General features: G+C 53.0%; 1 protein-coding gene across 6 annotated transcripts in view; it reads right to left on the bottom strand.

Annotated features, from left to right (window-relative positions):
* Window positions 1–13,687, bottom strand: part of TMEM266 (transmembrane protein 266) — a 126,030-nt gene that overhangs the window by 5,208 nt on the left and 107,135 nt on the right. For all 6 annotated transcript variants that reach the window (XM_045899604.3, XM_064570071.1, XM_045899602.2 and 3 more), the window contains one exon: window positions 11,051–11,240. In XM_045899604.3, coding sequence (XP_045755560.1) covers window positions 11,051–11,240 — 190 coding nt within the window. The remainder of the gene's footprint in view (window positions 1–11,050; window positions 11,241–13,687) is intronic.

The raw sequence follows: 13,687 nt of genomic DNA, 5'->3' as shown, positions 1-13,687 counted from the left end.
CAAACTGGTGCAGCCACTCTGGAAAACAGTATGGAGGTTCCTCAGGAAGTTAAAAATAGAGCTACCTTACAATTCCACCACTGGGTATTTACCCAGAGAAAATGAAAATGGTAATTGGAGAGATACATGCACCCCTATGTTTAGTGCAGTAGCATTTACAACAGCCAAGATATGAAGCAACCTGAGTGTCCATGGATAGATGAATGGATAAAGATGTGGTACACACACACACACTGGAATATTGGGCATAAAAAAGGATGAGATCATGCCATTTGAGGCAACATGGATGGACCTAGAGGGTATTAGGCTAAATCAGAGAAAGACAAATGCCATATCACTTCACTTACATGTGGAATCTAGAGAACAGAGGAATAAACAAACAAAAAGCAGAAACAGACCCATACATACAGAGATGGGAGGAGGTGGAGGATGGGCAGAATGGGCGAAGGGGAGTGGGGGCTGTGGGCTTCTGGTTATGGAATGAGTAAGTCACAGGAATAAAGGGCACGGCCTGGGGAATCCAGTCGATGACTGTAACAGTGTGGTATGTGACAGATGGTAGCCACACTTGTGAGCACAGCGTAACATACAAACTTGTAAAATCACTGTTGTACACCTGAAACTAATGTAACATTGTGTCAACTGAGCTTCAATAAAAAAAATTATAAAAAGGGAAACCGCAAGTCTTATTAAAAAAACAAAAACAAAAAAACCCAGATCCTAGTTCCCGTCCTGTGCGTGCCGCAGCCATGAGAACTTGAGCAGGTCACCTCCCCTTCCTGGGCCTCAGTTTCTTCATCCGTACCACCAGGGGCTGGGCAGGCTCTTGTGGATCGTGAGCGGCTGCGCCGGACGCCCCCGGCACATCCACCAGCTCTGGAAGCTCCAAGAGGGGAGAGAGCAGCGCGGGAGGGGGCCAGAGGCATCAGGGCCATCGCCGCATGCCTGGGCAGGAGTCACCTCGCTGCTGACAGGGGCTCTCCACCTTGGCCGGCATACCTGGGGAAGGGGGTGCCCACCTCTCTGTTGAGCAGCTCGGATAACCAGCTGTGGGCAGCTCTTGTTCACCTGTGCTCAGCAGGACCACAGTGTGCCCCACCCTGCGCCGGGTACTGAGGCCAGGACTCCCTGCCTCCAAGGAACACAGTCAGGGCCTCCCCAGGATGTCATGCCTTGGTCAAACAGCCCATCTCCGTTTAGTCAAGCCTTGCAGAATGTGGTCCTGTCTCCACAGGTACCACGGCTAAGCCGATTGCTCTTCACTGTCTATGTGACAGACCTTCTGACACTTAAAAAGCCCTCCTGAGAAGTCTGTTCTGGGAAACCACCGTCCGTTTCCCACCCGTCCCGAGTTTTCCAGCCTTCCCACTCTGAAGGCCTCCCTCTGGGCTACAGAGGTGACCAAAATGGGGGGGGGGGTAAGGGAAGGAGCCGGCATTCACTGCGCCTTTGAAGCCCCACACCTTGGGTTCGGTACACCCCATGCTTCTTTAATCCTCACCACTGCCCTGCGAGGCAGGGATGACTCAGTAGACTGGCCCTTCCCAAGATCTGGGATCACTCCACTCATGCAGCCCAGCAGCCTCCTGGTGGGGACAGCGACCACCCTACTCTGCTGACTCTCGAGCTGCCCAGGGCTTCCATGCAGTGGCGGGGCAGGCCAAGCCCTGCGCACACTTGGCTGTGTCACCCCCACGGAGGACTCTGTGTTCCTCATCCCAGGCTAATGTAAGCTTGCTGGTTTCAGCAGAGAGGGCAGTGTGCTGAGGAGCACTCTTAATCTTGGCTCAGTGTCAGGGATTAGCTCTTCCTCCTATCTCAGTGTTGATGGAGAATGCCACATGCTCATCTACACCATTGAAGAAACCACCTAGGCTAGGAGAACTGTAGCCCAATGTCTCTCCTGAGCTTCTGGCTGACCTGGTCAACTGGACGTCTTCTGCAGGACCTCCAGCCACCACTGACGCAACATGTCCACAACAGAACTCAGTTTCTCCCTCCACCTCCATCTTGGTGAATGGTTTCCTTGCCCACCCAGGCTGGGAACCTGGTCACTTCGCTGTGCTTTCTCTTTCCTTACCAACAACCCAACTCCTACCAAGTCTGTGACTAGTCGAGGGACCCCCTGATACCTCTGCTATGGTCTGGTGGTCCAGCCATAGGTCAGACCTCATGCTTTTCCCTTTGGACTCTTGTCACATTTGTGGGTTTAATGAACAGGATTCTAGCTCCATGGATATGTGTGACACTGAACCTAGGTCCCACCCAGGTGGCCTCCAGAGGTTTGTCCAGTCTGCATTTGTTCCCTCTACTCCAAACCTGGACCCACACAGGGGCCTCAGAATGAGCTTTAAGACAAATCTGAGGGGCGCCTGGGTGGCTCTGTCAGTTAAGCGTCTGCCTTCGGCTCAGGTCATGATCCCGGGGTCCTGGGATTGAGCCCCGCATCGGGCTCCCTGCTCGGCGGGAGCCTGCTTCTCCCTCTCCCACTCCCTCCCTCTGCCTGCCACTCCCCTACTTGTTCTCTCTCTCTCTGACAAATAAATAAATAAAATCTAAAAAAAAAAAAAAAAGACAAATCTGAAAGGGAGGCCTGCTTGGACTCCTCCAGCAATGTTGACGCTGGTCCTCCCTGTTCTCTGCTTCAAGCAGGCCCTCAAGTTCTCCAGAACGGACCACTTGGGCTGGGGTTGTGTCCCCACCCACACAGGGGCCGAGAACCTCTGAGGGCAGGGGCCACATTTTACTCAGCATCTCCCTCGCACTAAGCACGGGGCTTGGCCTATGCCAGCCTCCACTAAAGAGTGCTGACTGGACAGATGACTGTGTCTGGGTCAGAGGCCTGCAGGGCCTCCCAGCACCTTCCGCCTCACCCTCTGCGAGGCACTGTCATCCTTCAGCACACAGCCTTGCTCCCGGTCACTAGCACCTGCCTGGACGCTGGTGACTGCTGGGTGCTTGGGGGCTTGGGGGAAAGGAGAGGAGGCAGGCACAGAGGCTTGTGGCCAGGAATAGGCCACCACGGAGCCTCCACAGGGGTCTGCCCACTTTCCACCTAAGAACAATCCCCCGCCAAAGGGTTTGTCTTGACTCAGCCCCAAGGCGCCCTGGGACCACGAAGGAACCACCCCACACTGAGGGCTGAGCTCAGGACAAACCTGCCGCCTTGTGGTCCCAGGCAAATCCCCAGGCCCTCTGAGCCTCAGCTTCCTCTGAGGTAAAACGCTGGTGAGCTGTACGACTTACTGAGACAATGAATGTCAAATCTAGCCCAGGGCTGTTCCGCACCTCTCCGAATCCCCGCCCCCGGAGTTCCCTTCCAACCCCGAAGTCTTGAGTCTTCTGCAGCAGCTGCTCTTGGCTGCCTGGCGCCTTCTTTCCCGGGGTGGGGGTGGGGGGGTGGGGAGCGCTCTGCAAATGCATCCTGACTAATCCGTCCAAAGCCCTTGGGGTGCTGGTCATGGCAACGCTCCTCATGTGTGTCTGCCCACTGGGCGGAGCCCCACCTGCCTGGTAAGGCAGAGGTTGAGAGACTGTGTGTGAGTCAGCTGGGGCTCCTGGAGGGGGTGGGAGGAGCCGTGCTGTGGGTTGGGGGTGCCAGGACCCCGCATCCTGTGCAGACACAGGCCCCAGCGCCCAGAGGGAAGCCCTGGTTCTTGGTTCGGGGCTCCTCCTCCCTGACTCCAACTTGCTGCTCCATGACTTGGCAGCCCTCCCAGAAGGAGTGCACCTGCTGTGTGCCATGCATGAGAGCTGTGCCTATGACCGAAAGCCCAATCTTTCTCAGGGAAGATAGGCTTCTGCTACTGTTCTTATTTTGGAAAAACTGGGGCTCAGAGACAGGACCAGCAGCATAATTGTGGGGCCCCTTGTTCAAAAAGCATGAAGGTCCAGAAATAAACCCATGCATACATGGGGAAGGGCAGTCTCTTCAATAATGGTGCTGGGAAAACTGGACAGCTACATGCAAAAGAACAAAACTGGACCACTATGTTACATCATACACAAAAATTAACTCAAAGCAGATTAAAGGCCTAAATGTGAGACTTGAAACCATAAAACTCCTGAAAGAAAACATAGGCAGTCAGCTCCTTGACATCATTCTCGGCAGTGATTTTTTTTGGATTTGACAGCAAAAGCAAAGGCAATAAAAGTAAAAATAAACAAGTGGGACTACATCAAACTAAAAAGCTTCTGCACAGTAAAGGAAATCATCAACAAACTGAAAAGGCAACCTACTGAATGTGAGAAGATATTTGCAAATCATATTATAATAAGGGGCTAATATCCACATTGTATAAAGAACTCATACACCTTAACAGCAAAAAGAACCAAACCAATTAGAAAATGGGCAGAGGATCTGAATAGACATTTTTTCCAGAGAAGACATCCAGATGGCCAACAGACACATGAAAAGATGCTCAGCATCACTCATCATCAGGGAAATGCAAATCAAAACCACAATGAGAGATCACCTCACACCTGTCAGAATGGCTAAAACTAAAAACATAAGAAACAACAAGTGTTGGAGAGGATGTGGAGAAAAGGAACACTCGTGCACTGTTGGTAGGATGCAAACTGTTGCAACCACTATGGAAAACAGTATGGCGGTTCCTCAAAAAATTAAAAACAGAACTTCCATAGAATTCCACCTTGGGGTATTTATCCAAAGTAAACAAAAAACACTAACTTGAGAAGAGGCGCCCCCACATTCATTCCAGCATTGTTCATAACAGCCAATACAGGGCAACTGCATGAGTGTCCAGTGGTGGACGGATGAGGAAGATGGGGTATACGTGTACACACACACACACATGCGCGCACGCACAATGGAATATTATTCAGGCATAAAAAAAGAAAGCAATCTTGCCGTTTGCAACATGGATGGCCCTGGAGGGCATTATGCTACGTGAAATAAGTCAGGCAGAGAAAGACAAATACTATAGGAGCTCACCTATGTGGAATCTAAAAACAAAACAAAAACAAGAAACTCGGAGCTCACAGACACAGAGAACTCATTGGTAGTTGCTAGAGGTGGGGGTTGGGCAAAATGGGTGAAGGGAGTCAAAAAGTACAAATTTTGTTATAAAATAAGTAAGTTGTGGAGATATGATGTATTGCATGGTGACTACAGTTAATGATAATGTATTGCATTTTTGAAAGTTGCCAAGTGAGTAAATCTTGGAAGTTCTCAAGAAAAACATTTTGTAACTATGTATGGTGACAGACGTTAACTAGATTTATTATGATCATTTTGCAATATATATATAAATATCGGATCATCACATAGCATACCTGAAAGTAATATGCTATATGTCAATTACACATCAGTTAAAAAAAAAGGCATTAGGAATTTCAAGAGGGTGACAGCAGGGCAGTGAACCAAGTTCAAGGCCCTATGTGACCAGCGGGGTCACCCAACCATGGAGCCAGTCCTGCTCAGAGAGTTAAGTCACTTATTCAAGGCCAAGCTGAGATTCAAACCCAGCCCGGAGTCTTCCACTGGTATCCCTTCCTCATATCACCGTACCCCCCTCTGCCCCATCAGCTGCCTCACTACTTGTGTGAGGACCTCCCAGGTCTAGCCCTACAGCTCTGCAGCTTCTCCGGCTCCTCAGTGCCCCCCAGTGATATTCCACTGTGTATACATACCCGATCTTCCTCATCCGTCCACCACTGGACACTCATGCGGTTGCCCCGTATTGGCTGTTATGAACAATGCTGGAATGAACGTGGGGGCGCCTCTTCTCAAGTTAGTGTTTTTGTTTACTTTGGATAAATACCCCAAAGTGGAATTCTATGGAAGTTCTATTTTTAACTTTTCGAGGAACCTGAGGAGGCCAGCGGTGGCAGAAACCCCAACTGGTCTCGGCGGCACACGGGCCTCTCCTCTCCTGAGGGCCCACGCCAGGGCCAGCTCTGCTGGGCAGAAGGAAAGCCCAGACTGGCCGCCGGGCACGTCTGGGGGGTTTCTGTGAGCTCCGGTGCAGCACGGAGGGCCGCCGCCGTTGGCCATGATATATGGTGGACGCTGTGGCGCTCCCCCCGGTGGCTGTAATTCATAAATTATGGGCGAGGTTCAAGACTAATAAATTTGGGAGGGAAGTATTAATGACTACACAGGGGCACCGTGAACTTGACAGGCCCCAAAGCCTGGAACTTTGCAGCCTGGGTTTTAAAAATGATTTGTGCCAGAGCAAGTCTAAACAGAAGCTGGTCGGCGTTAGTCTGGCTCTGACCTGCGAGCAACTGCTGAACCGCGGGGACCCCTCAGGCCTCCCGCCCTTCGGGGCTGCCCTCCCGCAGAGAGCACGGCCCCCTCCCGGGGCTCCTGTGGCTTCCAGCTCACTTCTGAGGGTTAATCCCCTGACCGTCTGTGCACTGTCGTGACACGGTGGGCCTCAGAGCCCTCACTGGCCTGAAGCTCATCATGAGCAACGGATGCTGCCCTTTCTCCATCTCCAGAGTGGCCCAGAGCACCCCTAGCTTGTCTGGCCGTAATTTCTAATGTCGTGGAAATCCCTCCCTGGACACAGCTCCTGGTCAGAGAGGAATCAGCTGGGGGACGCCCTGTCTCCCTGGCCCCCTGGAGGCTGTGAATCACGCATGCCGCTTGCTGGGCCCCTGCGTCTGCCCTCCGCCTCAGAGGTGTTGGCTTTGCTGTCGATCGCTCTGCAGGCTGCTTGTGAGGGGGCACAAGAGGCGCGTGGGGGAATGTACTGGGCAGGCGGCACGGACCGGGGCAGGAGTAGGGCAGCTGTGCATCTAGAGAGGGGGGCGGTGGGGGTGTCACAGGAGAGATAACGGAGGGCAGGGTGGGGGTCCAGGACTAGAAGGGAGGAGCGTTTGCAGCTGCTCCCAGAGGGGCATGTTTGGCATCTCTCTGGGAGGCCTGAGTGCCTTGTTCAGACACCCTCCCCGCCCAGCACCCAGTCTCCAGGAGGGTCAGCACAGACCCCAGGACATGCTGGCTGGTGACGCACAGCTGGTCAAATTCACCCTGAGTGGGCTTCATGTGTGACCCAGCTTTCTCCCTTCTTACTCCACCTCCCTGCTTTCCCTCCTGGAAGTTGCTCACTATGGGGACAGCAGAGGGAGGGAGTGGAGAGGCAGGAACTCCTAGAACATGTGGGATTATTTTAAAGGCTTAGTTTGCAGACTCTCCAAACCCAGATCTTGACTCCCTGTGGGCCCAAATGGGGCATCAGGTGTCGAGGGTCTGGAGGTCACTGGCTGAGGGGCAGTAATAATGGCCACGCTGTTATCTTGAGAGCTGAGGATCCTGATGAGAGAGGTGCTACAGAACATGGGCTGTTCTGGAAGTGCTCATCTGAGCACAGGTGTTTACAGGTGAGCACACACGAAAAGAGAACAGAACCAAGCAGGCCCAAGCCCCAGGCGAGCTGCAGCCTCCAGATGGACTGCGAGCGACAAGGAGCCCCCCCACCTCCGCGGGCAGAGCAAGAAGCTGCCCAGCAGCATCCCCTCAGCTCCCTCTGCCTGATCAGGGAGGAAGCTCCTGGGAGGGACACTGTCCCTCCCATCCTTGGGAAGTAAGACAAGTGGGCAAAAGCTGCTGACTTCCAGAGAGCTTTCCCAAAAAGAATATTCTTTTATTATATTCTTGTATTTTGGACTCCACAAACACCAGCCTGGGGAGCTGAAAGTCAAGAGGGGTTTCTGGAGTGGACTGTTGCCACATGGGCCTGCGCTCAGAGGGCTGCAGGGACCCACACGAGAACACATGGTATCCGCAAGCCTCGTCTCGTTCTTTAATCAGCTGCGGGCTTGCAGATAACATTTCACGCAACAAGCTCTAGGGGGAGCCTGCTGAGGGCCAGGCTTCGGCGGCCCTTGTGGGGACATACATGTAAACGCTCACGGCCCAGCGGCCCCACGGCACGACTGACTGGGGCCTCGCGGCAGTTCCGGTCAGGTCTAGAGAGGAGAGAGTGGTGGCTGGGAGCTCACTCAGAGATGGGTTTTAAGGAGGAAGAGAAGTATGGCAGGCAGGCCTGGCCTGCCAATGCACAGCGTGTGGAAAAGCTCTAAGACCTACAGCTGCACAAAACACTCACAGAACTAGATGTTTCACCCGCCTGAGGGAAGGTGAAAAGAGTGGGAGGAGTGAGGCTGCGGAAGCGAGAGCGTCAAGGGTCTATATGCCACCTGTTAGAGGGGGAATCATTGTGTGTCCCCCAAACGTATCCGTTGCCCTAACCCCCAGGACCTCAGAATGGAATCTCATGTGGCAGTGAGGTTGTAGAAGTCACTGGTTAAGGTGAGGTCATACTGGAGTGGGGTGGGCCCCTAGCTCAGGATGCCTGGGGTCTTTATAAACAAGGAAATGTGAACACAGACACACAGGGAGAATGCCAGGTGGAGAGGGCGCCAAGGAATGCCAAGCATTACGAGCAAACCACCAGAAGCTAGTAGAGAGGCCCTCACAGCCCTCAGGAGGAGCCAACCCTGCCAAGACCTTGATCTCAGACTTCCACCCTCCAGAGCTGTGCGACCGTAAACTGACGTTTAAGCCCCTGGCTTGCTGCGGCAGCCCTAGCAGCCACCAGCCAAGGTATTAAACTGGGGAGGAATCCAAGCTACAGTCCAACGCAGATAGTTGTAAAGTGCTGCATGGTTGGGGCAAAAAGCCACTGCCTAGGGATGGGCTGCGGGGGCCCATGTGGGGAACAGTGGGCCTGGGTCAGCTGTGAGCTCAGGCCGGGCAGCCACTAGAAGGCTCAGGAGCCTTCTAGCCACATCTAAGGGGTCTTAGATTCAGAACAAAAAAGCAGGGGTGGCCTCTTAGCACTCCACCCTTGTCTTGCAGCTCCCCAAGAACTGCGTTTTGTTTTGGATGTCACTCCAAGAGGAACCAAAACATTGGAATGTTCAAGGAGGGACAATACAGCAAGAATCTGGAGAGCTCCTCCCCTGAGGACTGGTGTGGAAACGCAGTGACAGTCCCTGGAGGAGAAAACACTTAGAGGCCAATCTCCAAAAGGACACTTCAGTATAACATTGTATGTCAAATATACCTCAATAAAAAAAAAAAGAAAGGATGCCTTTCACCAATGCATAAAAACTGCAGCCAAGTGGGAGAGGCAGGTACCCCGGGGCAGACCTCAGCTCAGTCTGAAGAATTACATTTTTTTTTTAAAGATTTTATTTATGAGAGAGTGAGTGAGAGTGCGTGCATGAATGGCGGGGAGGGACACAGGGAGAGGGAGAAGCAGACTCCCCGCTGAGCAGGGAGCCTGCCGGCTGTGGGGCTCAATCCCAGGACCCTGAGCCAAAGGCAGATGCTTAACTGACTGAGCCACCCAGGCGCCCCTGAAGAATTACTTTCTAATAGGCAGAGCCATTTGAAGTCGGGTTGGTGTGGGCTTCTCTGGGAGGCTGGGAGCACCTACTGTTAAAGGTAAGCTGAGGCCAGCAAGAGTTTTAGATGGGATTAGCACATCAGTTGGACTCAGAGAAGTCTCTCCTAGCCCCCAAATTCTACAGTTCTGAGATCTGTAGGTCTCTCAGAAGATCATAAGTGCAATCACCCCACTCCACAAAAGCTGTTCACAGTGCCTTACTCCAGAGCTTTCTCACTCCATCAGCTCCTCGTATTTCCTAAGAGGCAGACAGAGCTGGAGTTTCCCTTTATAGAAGGGAACACTAAGCCTCAAGTCATAGAGCTGGGGAGTAGCAGAGTCCGGGGCTCTGGCCTCCCACCTCCCAACCGCCCAGCCCCGCCTGGCTGTCCTGGCAAAGGGAACATGGCACGGCAAGGTGAAGGGGCCCTCGATCAAGCTGGGGTTTAGGGTCCCACAGCCTGGGTTCCAAGCCCAGCACCACCATTTCCAGTGTGTGACCCTGTGAAATTCTCTTGACCTCTTTGGGTCTGAGTTTCTGGCTCCATAGGAGACAAAGGAGGTGTGAGGATTAAACCAGGTCCAACTATAAAAACTTCCCTTGGAGGGATTTGATAAACTTTCATTCCCTTACCTTTAGGTAAAAAGCGTGAAGATGAATTACTCTGAATTATTAGGGGAGGTCAATATTTAAAAGAATTTCTTGGTAAAGTGAAATAACCCCTTACCCATCATTTTAGCAATGACATTTTCAGGTGCAAGTTAGGACAGGGAGGACTCAGACATGAACAGGAAAGGCACCTGGCGGGGAAGGGGGTCTGTGTTGGGAGCTCCCAGGACCCCTTGGGGCCCTAAGGTGGGCGCAGATCACCCCTGTGCTGAGGTAGATCCCTGGCCTGAGCCCATTAGAACACAGCTTCCCGAAATCCTGCGAAGGCCCAAACCTGACATAGGTGAGGGTATTTTCACCCCATGACAAAACAATACCCCCTGACATCTGTGGGACTGTTCTGCAGCTCCGGAGGCCACTTGTACCCACTTCCCTGAGCCTCCCAACAACCCTGTGAGAAAGGCTCTGCATTGTTCCCATTTGTTAGCTAGCAAAACCAAGGCTCAGAGGGTTAAGTCCCCTGTCCAAGGTGACACCGCTGGCCTTCTATACAGCACTCTGCCCCGGATCAGGCCCCATGCTCCCATCTCCACCAACATCACCTGTCCATCAATTTGCTACCAGCGCCAAGACTTAGGTTCGGGGCTGTACTGGCCCTAGGCCTGGACTTACTATCCGGGCCCTTACAGGCAGGGCAGTAAGAATCTCAGGTCTCTGGCTTGAAGCCTAGCTCTGCCATTTATTAGTGATGCGCCTTTGTACGACTTTTATTTCATCCACAAAATAGGAAAGTCATACTTCCTATTGCTCTGAGGACCGGGGAGATAACGCACGCAAAGCACGCCGGCGGCCCACAGGCATGAAATGGGTACAAGTCACTAGGCTCATTTCCAGTTTGGGTCAAGGTATCTTGGCTAAACGCTTGCTCCCGGGCTCACAAAGGTCGTCGTGGGGGTCCCCCGATCTGAGCCCCGGCCCGCCCCAGGCCCGCCGGGACACGCGCCCGCAGGCAGGCAGCTGGACGCAGAGCCCCGGGCGGGGGCAGGCCGGGAATGGCGGGGGCGGCGGGCGGGCTCACCTGGCGAGGGCTGCAGCTCCTCCACGACGCTCTCGGTGGCCGTCTCCTCGGCCCACGTGCCGGCCTCCACCACCTTGTAGCGGCTGCGCGGCTGGCTGAGCACGTGAGGGGCCTGCAGCGCCGCCTCGCGCTCCGCAGCCAGGTCCAGGTCCTGCTGCGCCAGGTGCGCCCGCAGCTGCCGGATCTCAAACTGCAAGAGGAGAGGGGCCGTGGGCGGTCGGGGCGTGCCGGGCCGAGCCTGAGCCCTGGGACCCGGGGTGGGGGCGGGAGGCGTGCGCTAAGCGTCCGCAGGGTGTGGGTGGGGAGGTCCTTACAAATCTCTAACGACACCTATCGCCAGAGCTTTGGACTTTTCTGGAGCCTTTTCCAAGCAATAAGGTGTATTCCTGTGTCTCATTTCTGGAATACTGTAGTCTGGCCGCATTGGGAAGACAAGATGGCCCTGAGAGGAAACACAGCTGTGGTCTGTGGGAAGGGTACTGAAGGGCGGGGGGGGGGGGGGGGGGTGTCGAAAAACCCGGGTTTGAATCTTGTTCTATCTAGTTCCTTGCCTAAATGTGCGACCCAGGTGGTGCTTGTCAAAGTGAAAGCCTTATTTAGGTGTCTTATACTGATGCTGAGTGGAAGACCGCATGCCCGGGAACATCCAGGACCAGCCTAACCAGCCTTGGGAGCCCATCCTGGCATCATGTGCTCGCTGGGCTGTCTGTCCACCATCCATTTGTCTTCCAGCAACACCCACACTCCTCTTCTAGGAGGTGTTCAGAAAGGACTGGGCTCTAGCCCCCGCTCTGTAGCTTTCTGGCCGTGTGGCCTCGGTTCCCTTATCTGTATCATAGGGGTTCTCAGCCCCCTGGATCTCTTTGAGGACTTGAGTGCTAAATAAAGGCTTTGTAAAACGCTGCACACATTTTGATTTTGGTTAATTTTGTTGTTGTTGGGAAAAGCTCTTTAAAGAGGTTCCCAGATGCCTCTTGGGTTCGTGGCTGAAATAGCTGTTTACACTCGGACCTTTCTGGGCCATCTGGGCCAAGACAAAGTTTGGGTCTGACCTTGAAGGGCCTGGCTGTGGGCTCAGGTAAGGAGAGCTTTCACTGCCACCTAGTGCCCCAAGCACACATTGCATCGCTGTGCACAACCTGCCGGCAAACCCCCAAAGGCCTGAAGGGGGGGCGGGTGTGGTCCCAGGGAGGCCCAGTGCCTGGGATCCCTACCTAGATTACCTACTTCCCCATGATGCTCAGTGACCAGCCCTGACCCCTCCCTGTAAAGTTAGCTTCACATCTCCAACTCCTACTTGACAGCAACACGGAATTGGCTTACAGGAATCACAAAAACGACCTGGTCAGAATAGGACTCTTCACTGTATCTAAAAACTTGCTCCTCAGGTGGTTCCATCTCATCTTAGCTGGAGCCAAAAATGTAATCACCTCCTTTGCTTCCTTGCTTTCCCTCCCCCACCATCCAATCTGTCCCCAAGTCCAACTCCACCTCCAAGTGCTATCCCAAGCCTGTCTACCCCCTCCACCTCCACCACCTTGGCAACTCCAACTTCTACAGCCTTTTACTAAATCTATCCCCCCAATAGGAATCACAGGGATTCTCACAAACCTAGATCAGATCATGTCACCCCCCCTTGTGACAACTGAGGACCGTTGGGAGAAAACCCAACTCTTTACCCTTGACTTACAAAGCAGTGCATGGTCTGACCCTGCCTATCTCAGACCTGACACCCCACCCAAGGCAGCCACCCAGGTATTTTGTCACACCAGCCTGTTTGAATTCTCTGCATTGTACTTATCACCTTCTGATATTTTAAAATCTATTTTAATATTTTTCTTTTGGCATCAGTGAAATGCACAATTAAAGCATTCACTAACATTAGGGACGCCAGGCAGCAGACTGACATCGGGGCAACCTCCCAATGTCAGTGTCCACAGACTTTGTCTCTGAGTGAAAAACCACTCAGTTTTTCAGAGAGCTCATCAGCCTCTGGCTGCCTCTGTGTGGGAGCAGGGCAGGGGGATGGTGTAGAGGGTCCCACCATTACATGGAAGGATTTTCAATGAATCCTTGGTTTCAGCCCTGCCTAACCCAGGGCCCACTTGCAGAGCCCTCTGGTTCAGTTTCTCCAGAGAACAAACCTCTATGATTCTTGCAGGGTGGGGGCGGGTGTGGTCTCCTGGCTGTGCAGGATTGGGAGGGGACCTAGGGGGCTCAAATATTGTGTGTACAGGCATTTAGTCAACCCCTCTCCCTTTGGTCAGCTTCCCATTCACCCGCTTTCTCCCAAACTCTCAGGGGTTCTGAGGGGAGAATTAACCCATTTCCCTCACTATCCTCCGCAAGCACTTTAGTTATAAATTCTCCACTCCAGTAGATCGGTTACCCCTTTCTCATCCGCTGTTCATTTTCTTCAAATCCACTGAAATCTCTATCCTCTTTGACGTTATGGACAGGCCTTAAAGAGACACTTTCTTAATTCTTATGTGTTCATGGTTTTTAAATTATCATTTTAGTGGAGTTTGGGAAAGGAGATCAGATAAATATGTGTGGTCACTCCACCATTTTAAGAACTGCCTATCGGTTTTCCCTCTCTCTCACTGCAGTGATAGTATGCTGGTTAAAAGAAAAAAA

This window comes from Mirounga angustirostris, unplaced genomic scaffold (genome assembly GCF_029215605.1).
Source record: "Mirounga angustirostris isolate CCGP_5_RB_7025 unplaced genomic scaffold, mMirAng1.0.hap1 SCAF_9, whole genome shotgun sequence".
NCBI lineage: Eukaryota > Metazoa > Chordata > Mammalia > Carnivora > Phocidae > Mirounga > Mirounga angustirostris.
Note: the sequence above shows the minus strand (reverse complement) of the source record. Positions and strands in the feature narration are given on the sequence as shown.